General features: G+C 48.7%; 1 protein-coding gene across 1 annotated transcript in view; it reads left to right on the top strand.

The window, feature by feature from the left end:
- The first annotated feature begins 19,209 nt into the window (after positions 1-19,209).
- The window catches only part of MMD (monocyte to macrophage differentiation associated), a 41,072-nt gene continuing 37,045 nt past the window's right edge, over positions 19,210-23,236 (top strand). Inside the window, exon 1 of the mRNA XM_035342339.1 lies at positions 19,210-19,347. Coding sequence (XP_035198230.1) covers positions 19,307-19,347 — 41 coding nt within the window. The 5' untranslated portion in view covers positions 19,210-19,306. The remainder of the gene's footprint in view (positions 19,348-23,236) is intronic.

The following is a 23,236-nucleotide window of genomic DNA, read 5'->3' as shown; positions in this document are numbered from 1 at the left end:
GGGGTGTCTGCTCCTGAGAGCATGTGGGGGAAAGCCAGGCTTGCTCAGCTTTCAGATTTTACAAGAATCGGCTAGAATTCAGATTACACTTTCCATCAAGGGGAAAGAAAATATCAGTTGTTTGCTGCAGTTTGGCAAACATGAGAGGGGAATGGGTACCTGGGCCAGCACAGTGATCTTCCTCCTTGGGCTGTACCAACAGGAGTATTGCTTCCACAGAAGTTTTAACAGAAATAACTTGTTTCAGCACTTCATTTGGCTAGGAGTTCCTTTGGAGTTGGCTGGAGTCTGGCTTTTAACGAGCTGAGAAGTCTTGAGTTCTTCTGCACCCAAGCTTGATTTTCACCAGAAATTCAGCTTTTTCTTTTTTTTCTGCGTTTCATATGAGCAAAACAGATGTGAGCAAGGCAAGATTTTAAATTCCTCTCTGGGGAGGTTGTCCATGATGGCACAGAGCCGGCGGGTCCTGCTGGAGCCTGTCCCGAGGACAGGGATGGGACAGGGACAGACGGCTGCTGTGTGCTGTGGTCCAAGGGGTGACGGGATGGCTGGAGCTCATCTCCATCCACCTGGCATGGATGCGGTGCTGCAAGTCCTAAATTTTGGCCCGTGGGTTATGATGAGGTTGCTGCAGATGCTGACTCACTTGGCAGCTGGACACAGCCCGTGAGTCACCCTGAATCACATCCGCTGCATCTCGGGGTGCATCGCTGCTCTTGAAGTCTTTGATGTGAGCTTTATGTATAATTCCTTGGAAACTGCTTCCCTTGATTAAATCAAAGGAAAAGCATCATTGGAGCTCAAAGCTGCAGTTAGCAGGAAAAGCAAACTCCAAATATAAGCATTTAAACCCATTCCTGGCAGGACACACTGAGCTCTGCTTCGTGCAGCCAAGAGTTTCCAAAGGGCACCGAGTGTTGCACATGACACAGCGAAGCTGGTCACAAAAATTCCCTCGGTGTCACTGACAGATGGGCAGAGACAAGCAGCAAAGCTCAGGTGCTGCTGGCACAGCAGCTCGGCAGGGCAGGGCTGCCACCAGCCGAGGAGGTGGGCTCAGGGAGGGGAGGCTGGGTACCTGTGTTCTGATCCAAACGTCATCGAACGCAGTCATCAAAATCCCAGTGCTTTCAATTTCTCACTTTCGCAAAGACTTGCAGGCAAGTAAATATGCTAACTGGCTAATTCAGCAAAGCACTTAAGCACGTACTTGAAGCTAAACAGCTCTTTAAGTGCCTTTATGAGTGGGAGCCAAAAGGCCAGGGAAGGCACCAGATCATCCTTCTCTGGCCTAAAATCAGCAGTGTCTTTGGCATATCTGTTACGAGGGCCATCCTCAGATCTCCTCTGCTCCTGCAGGAGCTGGGAGCTCGCTGCTGGTGCTGGCCCCAAACTGCTCTTTGCGAACCCTGTGCTTTAACCCTCGCACCAACCCTCTGCCTTCCTTGGTCTGTGCTGTTGTTGCACTACTACTTTTATTTATTTATTTCCCAAATCTTTCTGAACATTGTGAAGTGATTGCTTGGGGCTGTGGGGTTTGGGCACATTCTGTGCTCAGGGTTTGAAATGCCATGGGTTGGACCACGGTCCGTGCATCTTACGTGGGAGCCTGGATACACCTTGGCGCTGGATACTGTGTCCAGCACTACCTGGTGAGGAAGGCTGAGTGTTCTTTGTTTTCCCCTTTTCTTTGAGGCTTGCTAAACACTCTTTTCTCCCAGGTTTTTCCAAGTATCTTCCTCCAGTTCAACCCTACCTAGAACAGAGGGCTGGGTAAAGCTTTTAGCCAAAGCCTTGGGACAAGCACTGGGGCTGCCAAGTGGGGGTCCTGAGCCTGCACCCATTAATGAATGCAAGGAAGAGAGAGCTACACATCTCACTTCAATGGAATGATAAATGTGTATTCCTCTTGGATATTTTATAATTAACTAATTTTATTAATAACTGCCTGCAGTTTTTCATCTCAGGAGGAGTGGTCTTTTTGGGGTTTGGGTGGTGGTTTATTTTGCACAACAGCTGCTGGGAGGCAGCGAAGGCCGTAAACCCAGCCATAAATCCAGACTGTCAGTCTGTTGTGAAAACAGAAGAAAAAGTACTCTGCTGTCTGCTTTGGTGGCTCCACTTCCCTTCATTGAAGCAATTCCCTCTTGCAGTTAGATTTGGGGCACTGAGGGAGCTGGCTGCTGCTGGGGAGCTGTGCATCAGCTGGGACAGCAGTCCCACCTCTGAGCTTGGCTGGTATTATGGCTTATTGCTCTCAGTTTGTTTAACCAGGAGGGAGAGAAGTACATCAACAGGGAGACCTACCTGGTCCTCAAACAATATGTGCCAGGTGATGCTCAAGTTCTCTGGCAATTTAAATAATTGCTGCTCAGTCTTTTTTTGACTTTCTGCCCCTTAGGGTACAAACTCCTATTGGTGAGCCTGATCTCTGTAAGTGGGAACCAAGAAAATGCAGGGCACATGAGAAAGGCAGAAGAACCCTCCTCCTGCAGGTACCGGGCTTATTAAATCCCCTTGCAACTTATTCTTGTGGACTGAAGCACTGCACGTAGCTCACGTCCCACCCTGCAGCACCGTGGGACAGTTCTCTGTGCAGTGCCCATCTTGGACCTTACTCCACATGGATGGTTTTTGGCAGCTGCAGATGGAGGCTGGATGCCTCCGGGCAGATACGGGATGCACGGATCCTACATCCCTCCCCGGGGCGAAGGGCTGGTGGAAAAGTCGTGCTTAGGAAGGCGAGATGAGGAAAGCAAGGCTGGCCCAGGGGCTGGCCTCAAGGGGCTGGGGGCGGCAGCTGAAAGCAGTTTTAAATGCCTCTGGAAAGCCACACACCCTGAGTCAGCTTTGGTGTGTGATGTGGTGAACCTAGAGAGTCTTTTGTCAACTCTGTCGCAACTGAAGAGTGAACAAAATTCAAACCAATATCAAAGAAGTGTTTGGAGAAATGGAACATTTATTGCCAGTAAGTATGAGCTTAAGGGCTTAAGGGGTACCAGAAAAGCAACCCTCCACGTTCTTCTTACCAGCAAGGCAGAGATGTTTTGGGGGCTGATGCCTGTGATCCCTAGCAGGCTCATGTGGGTTGTGCAGCCATCTCCTGCCTGGCTGCAGAAATCACTCCCGGTAGGCATGGCTGTGCGGCTGTGTGTGGTGTGGCAGGGAAGATGTCCTGGTTGAGTCTGCAGCCTTAATGCAACTAAGATGTTATTTCCTTCCCTGCTCACTCCCTCTCGTTGCCTCTGGTTCAACACTCCAACCACCAATGCTCAGGTTGTACCTGCTTTGAATCTGCAGCAGCCGCGTGATTCCATGCCCGTGCTGCCCCGCAGCAAACCCCCAGCCCCTCGGTGCTGCAGACCCACGGGCAGAGCAGCTGCTTCGTGCCATGTGGTTTGAGTTACCAGCCGATTCCCGCTTCTTTGTGCAACTTCTGGGAAGAAAAACCCAGGCTGGCAGAGCCGCTGGCAGTGCTGCAGTGGCACAGCTGGGGCAGTGGGCAGCCTGAACCCCAGCCCGCTGCCACGTCTCCTCTGGCACATGGGAACAAGCCCACATCCAGAGCTCGGGTTTTTGTATGGCTGTGCCCTGTTGGTGCCTGTCTGAGGGGTCCTGTCCCCCACTGTGGCACACAGGCAGGGGAGGACTTGTCCTTCATGAGCATCTCCTTGTCCTCACCGCATGCTGGTGCAAACAGGGGGCCAAACTAATGCAGGGTCCGTCCTGCAGCAGGAGCTTGGATGTGTCCTTTCTGCTATTTTGGGCTAGGGCTGCTGTGCTGGTCCGGCTCCATGTGTGGACATCTTTATTCCAGAGTCAGGAGAGCCTTGGCCCCCCTTTGCTTGAACCCCCTCAGCTGTGTCTGTGGGGTTGATGTCGAAGAGAAACGCAGGCTGGTCTGAGGCTGCCGTGCTAACAGCCGCTGTCATCTGCTCGGGGTCAGATGCGAGTTGTTTGGCTGCAGAATACGTTGGTTATATAAGTATACAAGGAATTACTAAAAAAAAAATCCATTGATTTTTATTTACTAAACACTTCCAAACATTCCTACTGTCTCGTGTTGCAAAGTGCCAGCGCTGTGAGTTTGGTCTTTCCTGGGTTAAAGGGACTGAGCGCGTTGCACGGGCTCTCGTGTGTCCCTTCCCTCCTTTGTGGTTGTTGAGCTCAGCATTTTTCGTGTGTGTGTTTGAAGGAGTGATTCACTTATTTTTGCTCAGGGCTAGCTCCGTTTCAGCTAGGAGCAGGCCAACGAGGATATGGGTCTGGTTTTGTAAAACCTCTTCTGTGACTTTCAGTTTGCTAATCCAAACCCAGAACTGAAGTGTGGCTTGGGTCCAGCCTCCAAGTTATCTGAAAGGAACTGATCCAAAACCAGACTGAGGCCTGGGAATATGGATCTCCTTTTAACCCACTCTTACTCCTTCGTTTATCTTCTCTTTGTAGAAAGAATGAGCTGGAGATTTTTTATTATTTTTTTTTAAATGAGCATCAAATACCAGAAAACTTTTGATGACATCTGGTTTACAGACTGAAATCGCTGAGGCAGTTTTGGACTCCCCCTTGGTCCTTCGCACCTCTCCACACCAGTGCGGCTGCTCCATGGCTGTCAGCAGCAACCTCTGAAGGGCGGCCAGAGCTCAGATGGGACCCGTGCTCTCTGTTTTTCTGTGGTGAGAATAGCACAGGCCTGTCAGGCTGGAGAAGCTGCTTTTTAGATTTTTATTTTTACCTTTTGCTTTTTACAAAGCTCAGCGACAAGCTGCCATAGAGGTAGAGCAGCCGAGGGAAGTCCCTGTGTGGAGCAGATTTGCCGTGGAGCACTGCATGGAGCCTGCAGCTCCTGATATGGGCTTGCTGATGCCCAAGGAGAGCCCTGGGCTGTCCTGGGGGGCACAAGAAAGCCTTTGGAGTCCCAGGCATGCGGCCACTGCCCAGCCCCTGACAAGCTCAAGGTGTGATGGGGCAAAGGGACATTTTCCATTCTCTGTCTAGGAAACATGGCTGAGAAGCAGAAGTTTTTTTGCATGAGGAGACATGGCAGAAGCAAATGCTGCGCTCATGTTTTCTCCCCCTTTTTGTGCTCCATCCCCTTTTCTTGCTGGTCTTGCGGACACGGCCTGAGGGTGGCACAGGGGAGAGCTGTGATTTCAGCCCAGTTCAGCAACAGGGGAATCCTCTACGCTCCCACACGGGCAGGAAATGCACAGTATAACCCTTCTGGCCTTATTCCCCCTCTCTCTTGGACAGTCTCCTGTGTAAGTGGGAGCAGAGCCCTCTGTGCTGTGGCGGGGAGCAACTCGCACCGCAGACTCTGTGTCGGAGCATTTTATTTCCACTTCAGCATTTCAGATTTCTGAGCGCCTCCAGAACACAGCACTCCAGTGTCTGTGCGGGAGCGTGAATTGAACATCTGGTAAAGGTTAGGGTCAAACATATAAATGGGGGAAGCACAGCCCGTTTCATTAAAATACTCAATCTGTGACGTCAATTGAGCTGATCAAGCCCTTCTGCGTTGTAGTTGAGGAACCATTAACTTTATCCAGCGGAGAGTGTTTATATGGAAAATATGAGGCCAGGAAGTTTCTCCTGATTGTGATATTAAGGCTATCATAGTAGCTTTTTTTATTATTTATTTATTTATTTATTTATTTATTTTATCTGTATATGCTGCTTTTCCACCCCATTACTGTAACAGGAGCTGCTTCCCTGGTCCCCAAGAGGTGCCACTTGCCCCCTGCTTGCTGGCCCTGCCTTCTGCTGTTGCCTTTCCATCCTCCTCCTGCCCTCGGATATCGCAGCAGCCCGTGGAGCCGCTCTCGGTTCTCCCATTTTGCAGGGAGCTCTGCGAGGCAGCTTCCTACAACACGTGCGTGGGCTGGCCACAGTCCAAAATACACTTGGAAGAATTAAGATTAGGTTTAGGAGTGTAATAAAAAATAGCTTCCATGGGAACAAAACTTCTCTTGCAGTTCTTTAAAAATCAAGACAGTATGTGTAAAACACATTTTATATCAGGATGGATGTATGACACCCCAACGTGCCCACCAAATGCTGGCATTTATTGGTCTTCTTGGTAAGACGTTCAAGGCTGTACATTTTTCTCCAGTAATTCTCATTCCTTCAAAGCCTGTTCTGTTCCTGCCAGGCAAGTTTTGATTTCTGTGCTCCAGAAAAAAAGAAAGAAAAAAAGGGCTGCCATTGAATGACTTGATTATAGAGTCTGGTTCTTGGAAATCTGACCAGCAGTAAAGCTGGATGCATTCATTATGTGCCTGGGGAAACTTTCACCCCAGCTCCTCCGTGCTGCTCAGCGCTGCAGCCCAGACGTGCTGGGGAGATGCTGTCCCACCGGGACGTGCAGCTCCATCTCACTGCTCGTGGCTGAGCTGCTTCTGCTGCCAGGAGAGCACCTGGGTAGTGGCACATCCCAAGGAGCAGATGGGACTTCACGCTGGCAGCTCCCTGTATGCTGGGGGCAGAGCCCAGCTCCAAGCTTCTGCCTTTGGGGATGGTGTGCCACAGATCCTCCTCCCTTGGCCGTATCCTGCAGGTCCTCCCCCAGGACCAGTTGCCTGAGATGCTCAGGATGATGGGGCTGAGAGGTGCTGGTGCAGATTTCTGCCCCCCAACCACCTCCGAGCAGGGCAGAGGAGATTTTGTTGCTGGCTGCCACTTGCTCACAGCTGTAGGTTGTGCACCTTGGTCTCAAAGAGCAAAATCAGACCAGTTACTTTTGGTGTGTCCCAAATTACCTGAGAGGGCTCAGCAGCTGTCTGGGGTGCCCATTCTGAACGGTGCAAGTTTTCCCCCAGAGCAGGGGCCTGACCCATATTCCAAGAAAAACAAAACTGAGAGAAACGTCTCCTCATTTACTGCCCAGGATATTTGGTGAACAAAGACGAGGATATGGGGAAGAGCCAGTGTTGGGCCTGGGACCAGGTGGATTTCTCCCTTGTCCCTCTGTTATTCAGGTGACCCAAGAGCTCCCTGTACCTTGCAGCCAGGCCTGGATTCCTCCTTGCAGCAGCTCCTACAGTCACACCTGGTGCTTGTGGCGGCGGTGGGAGCTGAGCTGCTGCACTGCGGGTGCAGCCGTCGGAGTACCGTTCGCCTTTTGGCCAGTCCCGTCCGCCCTCTCAGTTTTTCTGCCATCTGTCTATCAGGAAGAGGTTTTGATCCCCTGTTTTAAATCCTGGGCAGAAATATCTGTCGCTGAATTTTTCTCCTGAAATTCTCTTCTCTTGAAGAGGCAGTCAAACCTTACTTCCCCACACACCTTGGTGGTGTTGGTCATGGGCCACCTCAGCGTGGATTTCTTGGAGAAAGGCCCCAAAGGCAGCCTCTTCCTCCTTGGGAAAGGAGGCTCCCCGCAGGTGGGCTTTTTATTTCTCTTTATTTTTAAACTTAAAAGAGATTTTGTTTAACTTCTGAGCAAGCCCTTTGCTTTCAGTGACCTGATCTCAGGCACACAAACCAGCTGGGAAAACAAGAGAGCTATAAAAGCAGCAGTCCCGCAAAGACATGGCAGAAACCATGAGAAACAAAAAAAAAGGGGTTTCTTGCCGTGCAGCTGGGTGGTCCGCGTGGAGCCTGGGTGGCGTGCTGGGTCTTGTGAAACTTAGCATGCCTCTGAGCACAGATAGCTCCTCTGCAGGATCAGGTATTTCATTTACCTCCTGTTGTGTCCCAAGACTTTTCTGAAAGCCGTGGTGCTGCAGCGTTAAAGCTCTGCCCTTTGTGAGCTGAAGGACAGGCGCTGGGGGATGGCTGCTGGTTGCCACCTGAGCTGTAGGGATTTGTGCCTTCTTGCGGGGTTTCAGCACTGGGTCTGAAAAATGCCCTTTGGGTGGGCTAGGTGAGCAGAAAGGAGAGAGGATTCTTGGAAAGTAGTGGGATGAATGGAAAACTTTAAAGCAAAATTATGGTGTCTGTGGAAAAGATACGCCCTCCATGCTCACAAGTGAATGGTTCCCTTCATCGCTGAGGAACTTCTCATATCTGCTGCAGATATGTACTACTTTGCACTTGAGGGCCCTGCAGCTGGGGTGGGCATCAAACCTCTGCGTGTCGCCCTCGAAGCAGCACCAAGGGGCAGGTGGGCATCTCCTCGCCCCTTACGGCAGCTGTGAAGCTCGAGCACCCATTTTTTGAGGCAAGGCATGAAACTTATTTTCAAAAACAAGTACTTGAAGCTCTTGAGGTCATGATCCAGGATGGGTCAGCCAATGTGCTGCTTAAAAAGCATTACGGTATTCAAAATGAAATCATTTTTTTCTCTTTTGAATCACGGCAAACAACTGAAGTCCTTCCAGACCAACTGTCTGAAATTGGATATTTAATTTGTTTTGTGTCGTTTTAACACTGGGTCTCCATGTTGTCTGAGCAAAAAAGCAGGCCAATTCTTTCAAGGTCAAAGGGATTTGCCAAGCATGAGAATATTATTTTGTGCTCTAATTAGCTGATCTGTCAGAGTAAGAATGAAAACAGCATTTGGCTGGACTTTGTTTATTGAGGTACTGCTCAGCCCAGGACAATACCGATGGCGGGCTCAGGCTTTTCTCTATCAGGAGGTTTGGCCATCAGTGCCCAGGTGCAGCCCTCATGTAACCGAAGTGTGATCAGTGAAGTGACACCAGAGAGCAGGTTCTCCTGTACCAGTCTTGCATCACACAAAGCGTCCCTTTGGTTTGGTTGTGTCTCTGCACAAAACGTGTTCCTGTGGGCTGTGGCTGCTGGAATGCATCATTGGCTCACGGTCAGACAAGGCACGTAGCTAAGAATTTGACTAGAGCAGCTCTATCCCAAGGGATTATTGGTTATCTGAGGATAATTGTGGCCAAGAGCTGCTAAACATTAACAAAAAGAAAGATTTGTTTTGTTAAATTGAACATAGACATCCTTACATAGTTTGGGACTCAGTCTAAGAACATAAACTGATGTATCATCCTCCCTTTACACAGGATGACCTATTTCTGACAAAAATGGTGGATTTAATGCCTGGAGGATATAAAGCTTAAGCTCTCAAAATTTCCTCTTTGGCCACCTTTGCTACATGAAGATTAAATATGCTACTAATCAAAGGAGATTGCTGAGCAGCTGGCTAACAAAGTGGAAACCGTTCTCAGAATATCATGTGTCAAATTTGCTTCTGAATTTTCTCCATTGAATGACCCAATGTACAGTTAAGTGCTACGGTGTAGGCAATTACTTATAGGAAAGCATAAAGAGAAGTAGTTTTATTCACATGTGCATCAAGTTGGCTTGAAGATCTGGCAAACTGGCATCTCAGCAGTGACTTGGATACAGGAAACATGGCAGCGTTTCCATACAAGACTTTCTACAGCAGTAAGTAGAAGTAAATGTCAGCACAAGGAGGCGAGAGCCTCTGGCTGGAACCAGAGCAGCTGAGGGACCTGAGAGACGCCTGCATGGCTCCATCTGTTTGAACTCTCCATTTTGGAACCAGTGTGTTGACTAATGGGCTGCCATAGACATCGAGCTATGTTTTTGTGGAGTCATAATTTATTTTGGTCTCGGCATTCCAATTTCATTTCCAGACTGGCGCAGATCTCACTTGTGGCATTTGTGTCCTACCAATATATGGAAGTGTTGCTATCGCCAGTTTTAGGGAAAAGCAACCTGAAGTATCAGGGCAGAGCTCAGCCAGAATGATGGCTATTAAACAGGTTTATCAACAAATTGTGTGTGAAACAAGAAGCAGCACTTGGTTTCAAAACAGAACTTTACTTTGGCAGGAGGTCACACAGTCGGGCCCATAGAGCGTCACAGGGGCTTCAGGCAGATGGGCTCAGCTCCGAGATTCTGGGGTAAGCTCAGGGCAAACAAGTCCTCATTTCATGTTGTGCATGTGAACATTTTCATGGCCTTCTTCACACAACCTGGACTTTGCTCAGTTGAAGGATACATTTGATTTGAGTTCAGCAGAGTAAGAGAGGTTGGTAGGCATTGACAGGAACAGAGTGAAGCTAGAAGGTTGTGAAATACCGGTAACAAGAGCTCTGATGAATGACATCAAAACTTGATTGAAGCTAAGCCTACAGTGATATACAAAAAGCCAGAAGACAGACAGGAACTGTAGAGGAAGCCAAGAAGGAACAATGCAGCAATGATAAGATAGCAGCTAGGAGAAAACAATGCAAAAATGATTTGGGCTATATTTGCAGCAGAAAAATGTGCCTGGTGCCAAGAAAGAAATCCAAGGAGCATGGTAGGACTGACCGCCATATAACAGGGAGAGAGAGACCAAGTGTCAGGAATAAGGCTGGAAGGAGGAGACCAGAGGCCCAAACCTCCCAACAGCATGGGGACATGGTTCCCTCTGCACTGAAAATGGAAAACTCCCAGGAGATGCTGCTTGCTGCAAGCCGCTTTTGTCCGAGGGAATAAGAAATAAAAACGTGGGTGCGGAACAAGCAGAGAAAGCAAAAAAATATCCTGGTGGTAAATGGAGTGGAAGTGGGTGAGGCAAGGGAACAGGATTCAGTTCAGGCTGACACACTGGTTATTTATTACTGTTTGTATACCGATATCTTACATCTCAAAAGGAAGGCAAAGGCTTTGTCCGCGAGGGCTGGTTATCTGTGCCGAGGGCGGCTGGCAGCAGCATGGTTCCCATGATGAGTGACGATGTCCTTTCGATGGAGGTGGCACCAGGCTGACCTTCTGTGTCAGCTGTGAGGTGCGGTGATGGGGACAGGAGCTCCAGGCGCTCAGTGGTAATGGGCTGCTGTCACGTTCAACTTTTCTTTGTGGGCGCCTGAAGTAACTGAAAGAAATGAGAGAAAAGGGAGGTGACAACGCTGACTCAGTTTGAACATGGTGGGGATGGCGCAGTTCAAGGAGACCATCTCTGTTCAGCAGAACTCATCATGTGCATAGCTGTAGGCATCTAACAAGTCCTGAAGACTTAGTGGAGGATTGTGTAAAAGCCTCTTCTGTTTTTCTGAATTAAACTCATGCTTTAAAAACTTTGTGAACTTGAAATCAGGGACAGCAAAGCCAGTCCTGCTCTATTTTTCATATTTGTTCTCAGAGGTTTCTTGGCAGAATTGTACCCTGTGTACTTTTACAAAAGAAATCTAGGACATAATTATTTGAATAGAGAGCTATATGTGATAAAAATCTGTTTATACCACAACATCTCCAGCCAAATGATTGACGTATACATTTCTGTCCTGCCATTGATGTAACTTTTCAATTTCCTGTTGATGTCTAAGCTTGATTTATTTTTCCATTTATTTGGGTTTTACAAAGAGCACTAAAGAGCTTGGCACTTGGGTCTCTCTTTTTTTTTTTTTTTTTTTTTTTTTTTTTTTTTTTATTACATTCTTTTTTTTAAAAAAAAAATAATTAGTTTGGGAATTGGGGATATCTTTTTTTTTTTTTTTTTTTTTTTTTTTTGTGTCAGTTCAACCCTCTTAGTCCTCGATCACTTCATTGTTCCTGCAAACAATGAAAAAGAGAGATGGAAAGAACAGCTGTGAACAGCTGGCTTGTTCACCAGGTGTCTGACTGGTATTCAAGTATCCTCTTTTGAGGCCTGTATTCCCTGAAAAAGCCTAAAAGAGCTAAATTCAGGCAGTTACTTTTACTTGCTGCCTTCAAACACAGTCTGTTATACAGATTTGCTGAGATCCTAGCAAGGAGCCTGAAAATCAAACCAAAGAAGGAAAGCTGCTTTAGAAAACCACAGGGGTTTTCTCCCTCTCCTTGCACCCCAGCTGCATCAAGCAGAGAGCTCTGCAAGACCTTCTGAGGCGGATTTTGCCAAGTAACTGTTAGAGAACCCTACTTCTTCTCATCATCCATCTCTTCCCTGTCTCCTTCTCCCAGCAGGGCACTCAGCAAGGCAGCGGTCAGGAGCTGGAAGCCACTGGTTTTGCAGAGCAACTTGAGCAGGGGCTGCTCATGACCGCAGTGACTTGTGTTTTATTCTGCCTTTCTAAACCTACACACACGGGCAAAGAGCTTTTACCTATTCCCAGCTCATACAAGTCCTCTGGTTCCTTGAAAGTTAGCTACGTGTTGCCAGTTGTCCCAGGGTAGCAGAGTCTTGAAAGCAAATCAAGAAAAAGCAGATTGAATTCAGAAGCAAAACTGATTTATTGCCCGCAGATTTGAAACATGATCATGCCAGCACTCAAACATGCCCCAGGAATAGTGATGTATTCCTTACATCCCGCCCCACGGAGGTTTATTCAAGGCAAACAGAAAGAGGCAAATACACAGATGTCATCCTGTGGAAAGATGTAGGTATAGATCTTGTGCCAAACAGGCTGGGAAAGTGTTCTGCAGCACGTTTTGTTAATGGAAAGAAAAGGTGTGCAGCATTGCCAAAAAGTTGGAGCCTTCAGTTCCTCATCTTCCCTCTCTCAGGCTGGGCATTGGACTTTATTGTATACGTCTTTTGCACCTGACTTTTCTGGGAAATCACCCAAGGGTGCCAGCACCCACTGTCCCCTTCTGGGCTGTAGCTGTGCCCATGAAGAAGTGACCACCAAGGGCTCCTTGTCCAGCCTGCTGCAGTCACAGGGAGCCAGATTAGCAAAACCCTGATTTATTGGGGGAAAAAAAGAAGGAAAGAATATAGCCTTCAATCTTCAAAAGTAACAAAGCAAGAAGCTGTAGCACCCTACACCAAGAATTTATGGCTCTTGCTCATACTAAGTGCTTTACTACCAGCATTAGTAATTATATTTCTGGCAGCCACAACGTAGTTAATAGCCCAGGTTCAGCTCAACGTGTGTGCCAGAGCTGAACAATGTGCACCTAAATCCATGTCACTTCTGCAAGGCACACGAGCATGTACTTCAGAGGCAGGGGCATGAGGGAAGTGTGTCCTTAGAGAACTGGCTGAAATGATTTGTGCGGCACAAAGTGGGAACAGTGGGGAGGATGGGATAGTTTACATGGTGCAATTCTGAGTAAATTCAGCTGGGATAAGCAAAAGGAGATGCACTGAATTTGATGCAACTGTTCTCCATAGTTCTGATTTTATCTCTGCATTATCTTGATTAACTCTTGCGTAAAATGTGCTATGGGGCAGAAGACAATCCAAGCGAGCAGCCTGACTCCAACAGAAATGAAATACTGTTTGAGCTCTCCTGTACCCATTCCAGGAGAATTACATTAAATATCAAGCATTTTAATTTCTTCCTCCTGATTTCAAGTCATTTCAACATTAATAACAACATAATTACATTTTACTATGGTTCTCAAGCAGCCAAGGACATGTGGACTGACTAAATATTTCAGAGCATGTGAAATTAGATTTGCCACAGTTTGAGGTAGTTTCGTGTGCTTGCTAGCGTCATGGGTGCAGCGTTACAGACAAGGTTTCTTTTACTTGGGTAGATGTCAAAACCCTCACATTGCTTCCTTGGCTCTCACTGGAAAGTTACCTAGAGATGAAAAATGAGCGTTTCCTTTTCTTCAGATGTTATTCCTCTCTATGCTCTCACCCTACAGAGTAGCACCGACTGATAGGCACCCTCTCTCTGTTGTTATTAGCTCAGGTATGTTGATAAAGTTATAGATTTCTCTCCCATGAAGATTTGGACCGCGGCTTTAAAAATCTAGTTTTGCCTTTCACATTACTCCTAACTTCCATGTTAACAAAATAGCCAATTAAGTGTTAAACTACTTGATACAAAAGTTCAGCATCATTTGAGTTACGTCTTACTAGAGATCACAAAGAGCGTCGTGAGAGTGCTCCCTGATCTTCCCTTCTAGTGAACCCGCTGGCTGGGGTCCAGCTCCCCAACCCCTCGGTTCCTTTGCCATGCATACTCCTGGAGTGGTGCACACTCATCCATGGGAAAATTATTTTGCCTGCAAAATCTACATCCAAATCAAAAATATTACAGTACAACATCAGATCCCTTTGGGTTTTGCTTTACGTAGCACCAACGAGAGCAGGACCGATGCCAGCAGAGCCCTTCAGCAGGAGCTCAGGTGGGAGGAAACACCAGCACCCCGCTTCCATCCCATACAGCTCAGCGGGAGCCCTGAGACAAAAGAAGCGCAACCAGAAAGATAGCTGAGCAGCATCTGCCACCTTATGGCAGTTGTGCTCATTTTCCTGAGGACCAAATCCCCCCCAGCTGAGTCCTCTCTCGCAAATTGGTTTGCAGATAAAGGAAGTTAGATGTAGCCGTTATGTTGGCCTGCTGGGTGCCGAGGGGTTGTGGGTGCAAAGTGTTTTTGTGGGTAGGGAGTGGTAAGCGTTTGGGGATGGGAGCTGGAGTCATGCAGGCAGTATGTGTGAGCAGTGCTTGATATGGTAAGGCTTAAGTCTCTTGTTTGAGCTTCTGCCTTTTTTCAGCAAGATGCAGGGCATGTTTAACCTCAGGTGCCAGCTGCCTCTTTCACCTCTGTGGGATCATCTGTAGTATCACAGGCAGGTGCTTTGCTGACTGGTGGATTTGTGGGTTTAGGGTCTCGGGAGAGAACCCACACCCCAGATAACCAACTCCACTAGTTCTGTACGTAGCGGCTATGCTGTGTTTTTCCTTTTTATCTTCTTGAATTTCTATTCCCCTATCAAGAGGGGTGTTATAGCAGCTCTTTTCTAAAGCTGTAGGGATCATAGGTTAAATTATATATATATGTAGAGTAGGAAATGGTTTAACTGCTGCACTTAAATGCTTCCTGAGAGAGCACATAGCAAAACCCCAAGGATGGAAAAACCTTTTCTCTCCCCCAGCGCTGCCAGAGGACGGAGCCCGCCGCCCCCCAGAGCCCAGCGCGGGGGTCCCGGGGTGCCCCCGTGTGGGCGGCCCGCGGCGCTGCGCCGGGGGGCCGGGGGCGGCTCTGAGCAGCGCTGAGCTGAGATGCCCCTGGAAAATAAGGGCATGGAAACTTGGGATTTGGGCTGTAGGTCTTGGAGTAACCAGAGTTTGGTTGCTGACCACGGTGGGCTTCTTCCCTCCGATGCTGCGGCCTTCTGCAGGGGGGAGCCGACGGGCTGGGGCAGCAGCCTGCACATGCTGGCTTTCGGTGTCCCCCGCTGCAAAGGCCCGGATGGGATCCCTGCAGTTGGTCTGTCCTTCAGGACACCCCATTTTGGTCTGCTTCTTGTTCTGCTTGAAATTCATTATTGTTGCTGTTGTCCGTATTCCCCTCTGTTCACACTGCACCAGGATTGAAGAGATTTATTTACTGGGGGCTATTTTTAGCAGTGACACTGCAGCTAAGCCAATCAAGCCCAGCACCGATGGATCTCGCTGGGCGGCAGCTCCAAGGTGCAGCCAGCTGGAATGGGGTCAGCTGCATCGAGCCGCCCTTTCCGCAACGCACCAGGCTCTGCTGGTGCTCTCGGCTGCATCTCGGAAGCACCAGGTCCGAATGCTGCTTTTTGTTTCCATGTGGCTGCTCCCTTTGGGATATTCTGCTGCGTGCATCGTCCCAGTGCGTTGTGCTACATGTCACCCATCCAGGCTGCTGTGTCTGGGATCTGCCAGCCAAAATGCTCATGGGGTCAGCACAGCAGGCACCTACTGCTTCACCTGGCCAAGTTGGACAAGCATTGCTCCGCTGGCCTTCTGCAGCAGACCAGATGACCCCGTGCTTCCTTGCAGACTGATTTCCTCAGCTATTGCCTGCGTCCCCTTTCAACTTATGCCATGGCTGCACTTGAAGCAAGGGGAGCGCTTCTAACTGTCCCACTGGGGCCTCTTCCCAAGGCTTTTGCTTTAATATCATTTCTCTCTGAATAGAGGAGTTATTTCCTATTTTAATAACCTCAAAACCTATTTATTGTGAAGGTCACTATACAGTGATTTCAAGCAAAATTTTTAAAGATTCATAACTTTCTGTTTATGCAGGTTTTATTTCTTTATATATCATCCCAGTTGAACTGGGTACTTATAAAAAAGGTGTTTTCATCCAGAAGCATCTATAAATCAACGTGGATGAAATAAGAGGAAAAAAACTGCAGGAAGAGCTGAAGGTGGAGTTGCACTGGTGGCAACTGGCGGGCTCAGATCTCCAGCTCAGAGCTCTGAACCCTGGGATAGGCTTGTTCTTTTTGTTGTTGTTGTTTAAATGGTAGAATGGTAAAATAAATAAGTAGTAGGAAAAAAAATAAATAAATAGCAGACTCCAGCAAATCCACTTTTAGAGGATATTTCAGAGGCTTTGTGCAAATTGCCCTCTCTGTGCTCTGGCAGAGCTGATCTGGCTCTGAAGCAGTTATAGCAGAGCTCAACTGCAGGCTTCTGAGGAACACCAGTCCCACAGACGAACAGCGCTTCACCCTAACCCATGTACCAGCTTGCTTGGGGTTTTCCCAATCCTGCAAAACTTCCAGGACTCCCACTTGCTCAGGGGGAAATGTGCGCCCGCTCACTGCAGAGCCATCAGCACTCCAACAGCGGAGGCACAAACAGGTCCAGAATCTTCTTGTTAAGAGCAGGGTGCGTGGCACAAACAGCACGGGCAGGGTGAGGTGGTGAGGGCTGGGTGGGGGGGACGACAACAGGGTGCTGACCTGGGAGAAATGCCGACTTGCTGGAGTGAGACTGCACCATGCAGAGCCTGGGGATGCGTGCGGGTGGGGTCCTGAGCGGCATGATGCTCCTGGCAAGGGTGCCAGCCACAGTATTGAACCCTGGCAGTCCTTGGCTCAGGAGTATCAAACAGTCAACACCTTCCTCCTGCTCTGGACGCAGGCTGGGAGGAAGCAATGTGTGCTGGTATTGAGGACAAATCCCCTTGCAGACTCCAGTTTCCAGTGCACAGCCTGCTGCAGGCAGCTTGGGGATGGGGCCCCAGGGGTCACAACAGAAGCGTAAATGCGGGGTCTCCTCGCCGTGCTTTGGGGCCTGGGTGCAGCCTTCCAGAGGCGCTTTGGAAACGTGGTGTGGTTTTACTCTAAAGCAGTGTTTTGGGAAGCTGCAGAGATGTAGAATCATGGAAGCTGTTCTCTTGCCGTGCAGGAGGTGGTGCAGTAATCAAGTCCCAGCGTTTATGTTTTGACAAGTCCTTCTAAAAGCTTGCTAAATTAAACGCTTAACATCGTGCATCTCCTAGCTGCAACATCTGAGCACAGGCTATCAGTGTGGGAGGAGTTAGAGAAAATTCACCTTCTGGTAACCATTAAATAAAAGGGACAAAAACAACAGCAGCTTGCTTTTGTGAGGATGGTACTGAGTTTTCAGAGCCTAGGCTTTATTTGGAAACTACTCAAAAAGAATTAAACTAATTCAAAATCCCCCTAAACATAATCTGAAGTGTACTCTCCCATATCCCTGCCAACATGTGAACTACATATAATTTATTACTTTGGTACTAACTTTTTGTAGTGCAATGTGGTTGAATTTTAAAACCGTGAACCCTTCTGCCTTACAAAGATTCTTGTGCTTCTGAGTCATTGAGGAGGGATTTTTAAACGACTTTCAGGTTTTCCCAGCTAGAAGCTGAAACCGGGTCCCAGCTCCATTCATCATTGCTTTGGAGGGGAACTGCATACTGGAAAGCCTTAGCTTGTCTTGAAAAAATCTCAGTTTTGGCCTAAACTATGCTCAAAAGCCAAATTTAGTTGGCTTTGGATGTGAGTGTAATGGGTGACAGAGATGCAGCACGAGGTTTGTGCAAATGTGCATCCTCTTGTTGTAGGTTTCCCTCCTCTCCATTCAGCATGCCTCCTGCAGTGCCGGATCTGGGCTTATTTCTCCCTGATACGAATGTCTTAAGGGCTAAACAGGGCCAGGAGGGCAGAGTGGGGGGACACAGACGATGTTGGCCTTAAAACAAGCGGCATGCGTCGAGGTCAGCGGCAGCCGGATGGCCCCATGACATATTTCTTACAGCTTAGACGTGCCGGATCGGATTCCCACTGACACGTAAAGCCCTTTTCCACAGCTCTGGCAGCACTAAGACTGAGACAGCCTAATCTCTTTCTAAAACCCTCCTGTGCTGTAATGCTGACCAAAACCTTGGAGTTCTGCATGGAAGCAGCGGGCGTGCTGACGTAGGGTTTGGTTGGCAGCATCTCATGCCCTTCCCGTCTGCCTTCCTGGTGTCCCACTCCTGGTACGCCGCTGTTTGGAGGAGGGATGCTCTCTCCAGCTTGCTTTTCCATGGAAACAAGCAGGCAACGTGTGGCAGCTGCGTGTGTGTCCCTGCTCCCTCATCAGCTTCAGAAATGCGAACCTTGAAGGTGCAAAAAGTTCTTGCAGGTTTTGTGGCTGGGCAGCCTGGCTCCCAGGCATGGGACAGCCACGTTGCTGGCTTGGCCATTTTTTGGCAAACAGAGAGTAGGGAAAAAAAGTTAGTGTTCCCCAGGCTGGAGAAGCTGTGGTGGCAGCAGACCTGGCAGGTGGGGACAGGGCTGTGAGTGCTGGCTGGGCAGTGTGTGAGGTGTTCCGGGGGCTGCTGATGGGGAAGTGGGCAATAAAAGCTTTTAATTCATGTACAAGGGCCCTTTATAGCCCAGGGGCAGGGCACAAAGGTCTCTTGAAATCAGAATCAGGCTGATTAGACTTTGAGGAAAAGTTACCTTGCAAATGACTCTCTCCATATTTTATCTCTGTACTTGTTTACTAGTGAGTGGCTCGCTTTTATTCAGCCACAGTGACTTGATCTGGGGCCCAAACCCACCTTCAGGCGGGAGCTTCTGCAAAATGCCCTTAGAGGAAGCCCATTTTGGTGCCTGCATATCAAGGAAAGATAGAGTCCCTGAGCAAGGGGGATGTTTTGCTGTCAATATAGCATTCAAATTTAGCTTCTGCCACTGTAGGCAATGTGGCATTAAAAGAAGGAGCTTAAGTTATTAAACTGAGCTGCTTTAATCATCCAGTTCGGGGAAATCCATTGCTACAGGAGACCTGAGGATTAATGTATTTTTACCGCAAAGCCAATACATCTATTCTGATCAGTTAGCGCTCGCTCACTCGTGCATATGAAACTTCACTGTCCGGGTTTGCACTCTGTAGTATGGGATCAAATGGAGTTTTATTTGGAGATTGACCCTGTTACCTTGAATCTCATCATTCTAGTAGCTAGCTATGTTATTTTGCTCCTGGTTTTCCTGATCTCCTGCGTGCTCTATGACTGCAGGGGGAAGGATCCCAGCAAGGAATATGCTCCCGAAGTCCCTGCGAACAGCCAGCCTCCCATCCGGCTGGTGGTGATGCAGCAGGGCTCCCCGGGCACCCGCTGGGCGAAGGGGCTCGTCTCTGCCTACGAGAACGCCTCCGACCTGCCGGGGAAAAGGACTACTGTTGTGTGAAAGGACCTGCCCTGCGCTCCAGTTCCTGCCGATCAGCCTGCCTCATCTGCTATGTTTACTCTCCGTTTGCAGAAGGATAACCCGTTCACAAGGTAAGTTGAGATGCCGATTGATTTGCTACAGTGCCACTGCCAGGGGGGTCGTTTTGTGTTCAGCTGTGTCCTGCGCTGATGCAGGCTTGCGCTGCTGCCTGTCATCCATAACGAGACTCATTTCCATTTATGCTGGTGCTGCCTCGCAGCCTGCTGGCAGCCGGCAGCAGTGACGCGTTACCTGCTCTGGCACTGGAGAAAGGCCTTAGGTTTAGCTGCGGGTCATGTTTAGTGTCATTATTTTTGCAGGAATAGTGTTGTGCAAAGCATCCCAGCCCCGATGGGCTGAGCTGTGCTGCCCTGCAGCCTCTGCACATCTTCCAAGTGCAAATGACCTTGGTAGGCTGTTCATCAGTGAGAAAAGAAATGCTTAAGGATTTCAAAAGGTTAGAGACAGCACCTTTCTGATAGCAGCCAGCTGCTGCTCCCATCACAATTCAATACTTCCCGTGCTGTTGTCAGCTCCCCGAGGACAGCGCCAGCCTGTCCCAACACTCATCCCCCATGCACAGCACAAAGCAGCCCCTTGCCACGGTGAGACCCACAGGAATGTGACAGAACACAAAATACTTCCTGGCAAAGCTTGGTACAATGCCTCCTTCCCCAAGGAAAGTGTGAAGCAGGGTAGATTTACCAGTAATGCCAAAGGAATCAGTCATCGCCTCCGTCTTCCCCACTGAAGCAGGCCCTGCAGCGATGCAGCTGTGTCCTGGCTCTCTCTGCGCCTTTCTGTGCATCCCTCTCACCTCCGAGCCTTCCTCTGGCTGTGCCCCTCTTCAGCTGGGTGTCTCTGGACCACCAGAAGGCTGGTGTTGTATCTCCAGTAAATCTGCATTGGCTCCTGTTGATCTCCCCATAAATTAGGAGCTACAAGCTAAGGGACTTCTTTGGCCAACTAATTTCTTCCACATCTTGCTGCTTTTTTCCCTCTTGGCCCTGAAGTTACCGTCTCCCATAAGGGGAAATGTTTTCTTTCACCTGGAGGTGAAGCACAAAGGGGCAGACAACAGGGACGCTGAGCTCGGAGCCACTGGAGTGGCTGCAGCGCTGTGCAGATGCTCCGAGCTGCCTCGGAGCCAGCCGGGTCCTGCTGCACCTCCAGCCTGGGCTGCAAACCCCCTCGGGGTGCTGGGCAGCCACTGGTCCCCTCTGCACTCTGCTACTGGTGGCCAAGCTAGCTCTTCTTACATATGTATGTACACACAAACATATATATATGTACACACATGTATATACATACAACACTGATTTGGCTACAGAGAATTCATGATGTAAGTTGCTTTGTTCTACCCGAGCACAGAAAACTGAAATCTGCTCTCTGAAGTCCTAGTGCAGGATGCTTGATGTTACATTACTGCATCCCCTGGGGCATGGGACTCCCGATGGCTGGAGTTATTGTGTACGGCACTTCTTAACTGGCGGATCCTAACAAAAGGTTATTAAGGGAAAAATAGCACCAGACCCACACAGTGGCAGTTCTCTCTCCTATATGCTGTTTTACGTCATCTCTGTGCGAAGTACCTGCTGAGTCCTGTAGACAGCTTCAGTAAGCACTGGGTCAGATTTATTACCAGCCTACATCAGGCGTAGTGGATGACTCACTGGGTGCAGCGGTCCTGACACCTTCTAGACAGGCATTTTAAATGCCTCCAGAAATAAACTGCAGCAAATTCAAACCACGACTGAGCAAAGCTGTCAGCTGGATTGCACGGTTTGTGCTCCAGCTGGGCAGCAACCTGTGCTGCATCTCCAGCCGTGCTGATTTACACGTCAGGCTGCAGAGCATCCTGGCGCTGGAGAAGAAATCCTGAGATAAAGGGTAGCTTTGTATTTTTCTGAATTAAAAAAGAAGCAGGCAGAATGTGTTTCTTGTTTTTCTGACAGTGGTGGTTGGTTGGTTTTGGGAGGGAGGAAGAAGGGGTTTCAAAACCTGATCTCATCCTCAAGAGTTTACTTTTCAAGCTGTCCTTTGCACCCCTGTGGGTCAGAGATGCGCCTGGTTTTGGAAGGAAGGTGAGAGCTGGGGACTGGAGTAAAACCCACAATTTGGTGAAACAAGTGATAAATCAGGGGTTGGTGGCATGGTCCTCTGCCACGTATCATACTGAAATTACTATGTTGAATGCCTTGTTCGTTTAGCACTGAAAAAGTTCAGTTAATTAACTGCAGGTTCTGGTGCCTTTGGCAGAGTTTGGCAGTGACTGAGCTCCTGGTCTGTTACGGCCCGTGGCACCCAGGCAGGCCGGCGTTACCACTCCCTGGGCTCTCCTGCCTGCCTTACCTTTAGCTTGTAAGCTCTTAAAAGCTTTTTGATGCATGTTTGTACATCATCTAACATGCAGGGAGCCTCCTCGGTGATAAGGGATCCTTGGTGCTAGGGACCAGAAATAATAATTTTTGCTGAGAAGAGTGAGGGGATGAAATGGATCAAAAATATCGGCGTCATCACAGCTGTTTTCTTTATTGATGTGAGATGTATAAAATGCCACGATGCCAGCAGAAAGGTCTACAGTTCTCTGTCAAAGGTCGTGGAAATAGTGGTACCACAGCACAGCCGCTGTACTTCTGACGTGTGCTTGAGTAAGCAGTTATGCATACAGAGATAGAGACCTGCACAGCTACATTAATAAATACTTCAGATAGCAGAAATTCTCCAGACGCATAATTTTCTCTAAGAGTAAATATTTTGTGTATATCAACCAAAAACTCTTGGCCCCTTGAATATCAGTGGCAAATCTGTTGGTTTTGGTGTGGTTGTTTTCTTGCTAAAGCTGTAGATAGGAAATCAGGCTGCGATGCCGCAGGCAGTGCCCGGGGCGCTGCGAGCACGGGAGCAGTTTTGAGGAAGACAGCTCTTAGCTCTAAGAAAACTTATCGGCTGTGATAGAGTTGGTGGACTCTGCCCTGAAACGTGGAGCTAAAAGCACCAAATGACATTTTCCTCCTGATAGGGCTTCTGAGCAGCAGGCAAGATCCCCTTCTGGAAGATGAGGGATGAAAGTGCAACAGGACTTTGCCTACCCAGTGGGGAAAAAATGGGTTTCTGAAAGCTTTGCCTGTGCTAGAACAGCATTGGTGTACTTAAAGCAGTGAGAGCGCCCTTGGTTATGTACGGAAAATCATAAATAATCAAGCCAATGTGAATAGTGCTAGTGCTTTATGGAGGTCTCTGCTATGGTGCTTTGCTTGTGTCTGGGCAGGATTAGTGCCTGCAGATGGGCATTTACCAAGCTGAGCTCACAGGAAAATGCCCTTGAAGCTTGTGGTCCTCTGCCATGGGTGTGGGCAGCCGTGCAGTGCAGCCATTTCCTTGAAGTGTGCTGGACCGCGGGCACATCCCTTGCTGGGATTCCCGTGGTATAAAAAGCATCCTGAGAACAGGCCTTGCCCACGGACCTGCCATGCAGCCCTCTGCACGTGCTCCATATCTGGCGTTTCCATTGCTGTAGTGGATTTGTGCCTCACTTAATCGTAACTGTGCCCATGTGGGCATGTGTTTTGCCTAGAGGATTAGGTAATGTAAGTCCTGGATATCTAGCGCAGAAATAGTGTTTTGAACTCGAGTCCCATTTATATAATAATAAGCTGGTGATAAAGATGGCGCTAGCATTTATTCAGGAGCAGTAGGAGTTGGAGAGCATTGGATGAATCAACAGTGATTTAGGAAACCAGTTCTGTTTCCAGCTCTGCCCTTGGCTTGTAGGGCATCCCTGGCAGCTCATGTTCCCCTTGCGCTTCTCTCTGCTCTGTTCCACATTAATTCTCTCTGTCCTCTGCAACAAGATTTCTCTCTTCTCAGATGTTTGTGGGGTTCACAATGGGGTCACTACAGAGTTGGCATGCAGGGGCTGCACTCAAATTTCACTCCGTGAACCACCCCCAGTAGTTT

This window comes from Oxyura jamaicensis, chromosome 18, assembly GCF_011077185.1.
Source record: "Oxyura jamaicensis isolate SHBP4307 breed ruddy duck chromosome 18, BPBGC_Ojam_1.0, whole genome shotgun sequence".
Classification (NCBI taxonomy): Eukaryota; Metazoa; Chordata; class Aves; order Anseriformes; family Anatidae; genus Oxyura; species Oxyura jamaicensis.
The sequence above is the reverse complement of the archived record's forward strand: the minus strand, read 5'-3'. Positions and strand labels throughout refer to the sequence as shown.